The sequence below is a fragment of the Solea senegalensis genome, linkage group LG6 (genome assembly GCF_019176455.1).
Source record: "Solea senegalensis isolate Sse05_10M linkage group LG6, IFAPA_SoseM_1, whole genome shotgun sequence".
NCBI classification, from domain to species: Eukaryota; Metazoa; Chordata; class Actinopteri; order Pleuronectiformes; family Soleidae; genus Solea; species Solea senegalensis.
Window position 1 is genome coordinate 25,998,266 of NC_058026.1, and position 5,661 is coordinate 26,003,926.

At 39.3% G+C, this 5,661-nt stretch overlaps 1 protein-coding gene across 2 annotated transcripts; it reads left to right on the forward strand.

Moving 5' to 3' along the window:
• The first annotated feature begins 1,617 nt into the window (after window positions 1-1,617).
• On the forward strand, window positions 1,618-5,448 carry LOC122770829 (gastrula zinc finger protein XlCGF57.1-like). Of its 2 annotated transcripts, none has more exons than XM_044027977.1 (2): window positions 1,618-2,036; window positions 3,890-5,448. In XM_044027977.1, exons 1-2 carry the CDS (start codon window positions 1,970-1,972, stop codon window positions 5,395-5,397), a joined length of 1,575 nt encoding a protein of 524 aa, XP_043883912.1. In that variant the 5' UTR covers window positions 1,618-1,969; the 3' UTR covers window positions 5,398-5,448. The 2 variants fall into 2 exon arrangements, with proteins under 2 accessions (XP_043883912.1, XP_043883913.1); XM_044027978.1 differs by having other exon boundaries at window positions 3,893-5,448.
• The last annotated feature ends 213 nt before the right edge of the window (window positions 5,449-5,661 follow it).

The following is a 5,661-nucleotide window of genomic DNA, read 5'->3' on the forward strand; positions in this document are numbered from 1 at the left end:
ACCACACGAGGAGCTAAAATCACAGATTTTCTCTGTGGATTTAGGTGTGGGAGAGTGAGTGGTAAAGACTGCTGGAGATGTTTTAAAATATTATAAGAGCAAGCTTCTCTTATATGATCTTTACACTTGTTTTCACCTTTGCCTCGTGTGTTGTTTTCTCTACCACTGTTGTGTGTTCTTTCTTTTGTTTAATCCCAATCAGATTACCCTGATAAAGGAATCTTTAAAAAAAACAAAAAAAAACTGCTGAGTCATGGTGAAAAACCCACACATCTCTCAGTGACAGTAACTAAGTGTCTTTGAACAATGAAACTGACTAATTCATCTCCACAATCGTGTGTGTGTGTGTGTGTAAAGAGCAAAAAACAAGAACCTGGACTAACTCACAATGCTATGAATGCTAAATGCCAATGCTATGTTTGCATGTTCTTGTTGCATAGTAAAAGTGTTTGTGTTGATCATGTGATCACGAGATGCTAATGTGTTATTATTGTGATTAAAATGTTGTTCAGTTCAATTCAATTCAATTCAATTTTATTTGTATAGCACCAAATCATAACATATATGATCTCAGGTCTCTGTACATAGACGACATCAAGGAGAGCAGAGAAACACAACAGTTCACACAATGAGCAAACACTAGGCATCAGTGGAGAGAAAACTCGTAACAGAAGAAGAAATCTCTGAGATGTGCGGTCATCTGCCTCGACCGGTTGGGGTGAAAGGAAAAATGGGGGACAGTGGAGAGGTGGGGGACAGAAAGGGGGGAGAGAAAGGACAAGAGGGAGATGAGGTAGAGACAGAAGAGAGAGAGGGAGACCAGGAGCAGATACACAACAACTGTATCAGGTTACAAGTTTATACAGTCAATGATGACATGTTTATACAACTATGATGTCATTTATATAAGCATATATATGTGTGTATATGTATATATGCTTATATATGTGTATATATATATATACATATGTGTGTGTATATATGTATATACATATACACACACGTAGATATATGTAGACCTTATGTACTGGAGATGGGTGGAGGATGAAAAGAACGAGGAAGCCTCCTCAATAGAAATCACGACAGGTCGTTCAGATAAGACAAAGACACGCAGGACCTTGAAAAACTTCTGCCAAAGTCCTGGAAGAGCTGATATTCGACACAGCATCACCGAGGTTTGTTAGTTGTGTTTACATGTATTACATGTACAGTACATGTCATTTAGCAGACACTTTTATCCAAAGCGACTTACAAGGGAATTGAGTACAACCTGCCGGGGGTGGAGTTGAACTTGTGACCATGAAGTCACATTCTCAAACAAGAAACCACATTTCCTTGTGCTCAAGACAAAATTGAGCAGGACATCTTAATAGTTGTCTTTGATTTGCTCTTTGATAATATTGGGTTGACTGTTTATTTACTTAGGAGTGTTTCTAATTACTAGTATTTTCTTTGTTAACGCCATTGATTTTTTTCACGGGTTTGTGTCAAGCCTCCTGTCAACGTATGCACGTTTCAAATAGAGTTTGTAAAAAAGAAAAACAAACACACGCTGTGCGCGCACCCGCGGATCCGAAGCTGTTTCTGGCAGACAACCTTTTTATGGCGTCACACCAAGTTGTGGGCGGGACCGCGCACGCAAACGCTTCACTTCCTTGTTTATTCAGGATGATGTTAGTGTTAACAACAAAGTGTTGGGAGTCTTTTCTAAAAACTCCGTTTTTAGCTCCTTCAAGTCAAGAACTTCTGCGTCTGCTTTTGCGGTCACTGCCCATCGGCTAACACCGTTTGCTACAGTGTGTGCGTGCTTTGGAGCCAGCGCGTTAGCTGCCGTTAGCTGCCGTTAGCTGCCGTTAGCTCCGGTTGTATCCCGTTAGCTCACACCAGTGTGGAATCAGCGTTTCTACAAAGTGGACAAACAGAGAAGCTGGACAGGAGCTCCCGCTTACTGGTAGCTAACGGTAACATTATGAACCAGGAGAGTCTCAGTTCAGATAATCCTGAAGACAGGCGCCCTCTAGCGGATTGCTCACAAGGTAGGAGGACACAATGATGAAATCCAATCACATAAATAGAATTCGTCTGTCATATGATCATTTATTGGTCTCGATGACCCAAATTTGGCCTGTTTGTTCATTTGAAAATTGAAAATCACACTTGTATGTTGCCTCACGTATGGTAGTTTGAATAAGTTTAGCTTCAATCTCTTCTTTGAGGTTTACTTTTGTGTTTTGTGTCTCAGGCTGATTCCCTTAGTAGATTCAAAAATTATCTTAGCGTCACTGGAGAGGTCATCTTTGGGTACTTGCTCCTTGTATTTTAATTTGTTTATTTGCCTGCCACGTTGCACATTTCCTTCATTGTTGTGTTGTCTGTCTGTAACTGTGTGTTGAACTGTTGTGTTGTCTTTGACAGTTCTCTCTTGAAAATGAAAAGCCTGTGTCTCTATGGGATTACCGAAGGTTACATTAAAATTAACAAAGGTTATGCTATTTTACCCAACAAGTCAGACCTGTGCTAACATTAGCTGCAATTGGTTCTTTAAATTAAACTAATAAAGCAGGGGTCGTTTCAAGGTCAACTTCATGCTAGCTTACGTCACAGGTGACTGTTTGACTAACTAGAGCTTTAGTTGTTGTTTTTTTATATCAGGGAAATGACAACCTCTATTACAACTGAACATACAACCACACACCTTGACAGCAGGGAGATCATTTCCTGTACATAAAGAACATGTGATCAGATCACTTTAGACAATGACAAATGTAGACACTAGCTGCAGTTGTGAAGGAGATATTCATGCTCATTCTTAACTACTGTACATTAGCATTTTAACTTAGGAAAATCTTACTGTCATTAAAACCGATAAGAGCAAATAAGATAACACATTAAATGTTTCTCACAATGACGGGTTGTAATAATAATCAACTGAAGCGAAAGAACCATAAAGTAAATGTTCAGGTTTCAATACTAGCTTGACAACAATAGCATTATAACAAAACTTAATAAACATTTATTGCTAATTCGCTCAAGTTTTAGCCTTGACTTTTTTGTTGTATGTTAGGGTTAGGGTTGTAATGTTTGTACACAGCACACACGCTCACTGTTTCCTTCTTTTTTGGTGTATTTCTGTAACAGCATTACAACAATTACGTTTATCTTTAAACAAATTTCCGAGGAGTAAGACCTTACACAAATGGTTACATTTTGGCCTTTTGTAGATGTTTGTAACTAACATTGTCATTTAACATAATGATAGTCTGTTAAAATGACAGCTAATATTAGAATTCACATCTCTGGGACACAGAGCCCGTCTCCTTCCTGAGCGCTATGATGGCTGGACATTCCCATGGTGTTTATACTTGCGTATAATTGTTTGAACAGATGAACGTGGCAAATTCAGGCATCTGGAAATTGCACCCAAGGATGAACCAGACTTGTGCAAGTCCACAATTCTCTTCCTGATATCTTGGCTGATTTCTTTTGACTTTCCCATGATGTTACACAAAGAAGCAGTGTGTCTCAGGTGTGCCTAAAAATACATCCACAGGTGTGTCTCTAATTAACTCAAATGTTGTCACTAAACCTATCACTAAACCTAGCTTCCAAAGACATGACATCTTCATTTGGGCTTTCCCAAATTGTTTAAAGGCATAATAATCTTAGTGTTTGAAGAAAGTAATAAAAAATTGTCTAAAAAATCCTTCTCTCATTATTCTGACATTTAGCAAATAGAAATAATTTTGGTAAACCTAACAGACCTAAAACAGGAAAAGTGAGTGTCTGATTTCATGTCAGACAGTGAGAAAAAAAAGCATATGTGTAAACTTCTGGTTTCGACTGTATATACAGTATAATCTTATTCTGTGCATTTTGTGTTTGTTCCCAGCAGATGTCCAACATCTGCTGGTGATCAAAGAAGAGGTTCCTATTGAGATGATTAGCAGTCCACATCAGGAGGACTCGGAGAATCCTCACATCAAAGAGGAACAAGAAGATCTCTGGACCAGTCCGGAGGAAGAGCAACTTCAAGGGCAGGAGGAGGCTGAGCAGAAGTTCTCACTCATTGTTGTTCATGTGAAAAGTGAAGATGACCCAGAGAGTCCTCACATCAACAAGGAACAGGAAGATCTCTGGACCACTCAGGAGGAAGAACAGCATCTGAAGGAGGACCCACTCAACATCATCCATGTAAAAACTGAAGATGATGACGAGGAACCTCAGTCCTCGCAGCCTCTTCACAGCCAAACTGAGGAGAGCCGGGAGGCGGAGCCTCCAGCGACCAGCTCAGCATTAACAATTAAAACAGAAGCAAATGGAGACGATCAGCTTCACTCAGATAAAGATGACAACGAGACTTCAGACTCATCTGAGACTGAAGACAGTGATGATGATTGGAAGGAGACCAGAGCTCCTGACCGATGTCAACCTCAGAGACACACACAGAGAGTTCAGTCCGGAGAGAAACCATTTGACTGTGATGTTTGTGGGAAAAGATTTACACGGAAGAGTTCTCTTAAGAGTCATATGATGGTCCATACAGGAGAGAAACCATTTGACTGTGATGTTTGTGGGAAAACATTTATACAGAGGAGTTCTCTGAAGACGCATATGATGGGCCACACAGGAGAGAAGCCATGTAGATGTGATGTTTGTGGGAAAAGCTTTGCGCTGAACTCTTTACTTAAGAGACACATGATGGTCCACACAGGAGAGAAACCATGTACATGTGATGTTTGTGGGAAAAGTTTTACACTGAGCTCTTTACTTAAGAGACACATGATGGTCCACACAGGAGAGAAACCGTGTAAATGTGATGTTTGTGGGAAAAGATTTACACAGATGACTTTTCTGAAGAGACACATGATGGTCCACACAGGAGAGAAACCATGTAGCTGTGATGTTTGTGGGAAAAGATTTAAACAGAGTAATGTTCTTAAGGTACACATGATGGACCATACAGGAGAGAAACCATGCAGCTGTGATGTTTGTGGGAAAAGATTTAAACAGAGTAATGTTCTTGAGACACATATGATGGTCCATACGGGAGAGAAACCATGCAGCTGTCATGTGTGTGGGAAAAGGTTTCGTCTCAAACGTTCTCTAAAGACACACATGATGATCCATTCAGGAAAGAAACCATGTAGCTGTGATGTTTGTGGGAAAGGATTTGCAAAGAAGTGTGATGTTAAGAGACACATGATGGTCCATACTAGAGAGAAACCATGTAGCTGTGATGTTTGTGGGAAAAAATTTGGATATAAAAGTTCTATGAAAACACATATGATGATTCATACTGGAGAGATGCCATTTATTTGTGATGTTTGTGGTAAAAGAGTTACAACTAGGTCTCATCTGAAAATGCACATGAGGGATCATAAAGGAGTGAAACTGTAAAGTTGTTATGAACTACTTGACTATTAAAATGCTTTTATGCTCTGAAAAAAATGATTTTAGGAGGTCTTTGAATTTACAAAAAATACATAAGTATCTTCTTCTTCTTCTTTTCCTTTCGGCTGCTCTGGCCATATGCTCCTTGCAAAGAAATAGATAATTATGAGATAGCTAAGTCAGAATTATGAGATAAAAAGTCAAAATGATGAGATAAAAAAATCCAAATTATGAGATAGCTAAATTGAAATTATGAGATAGCTAAGTCAG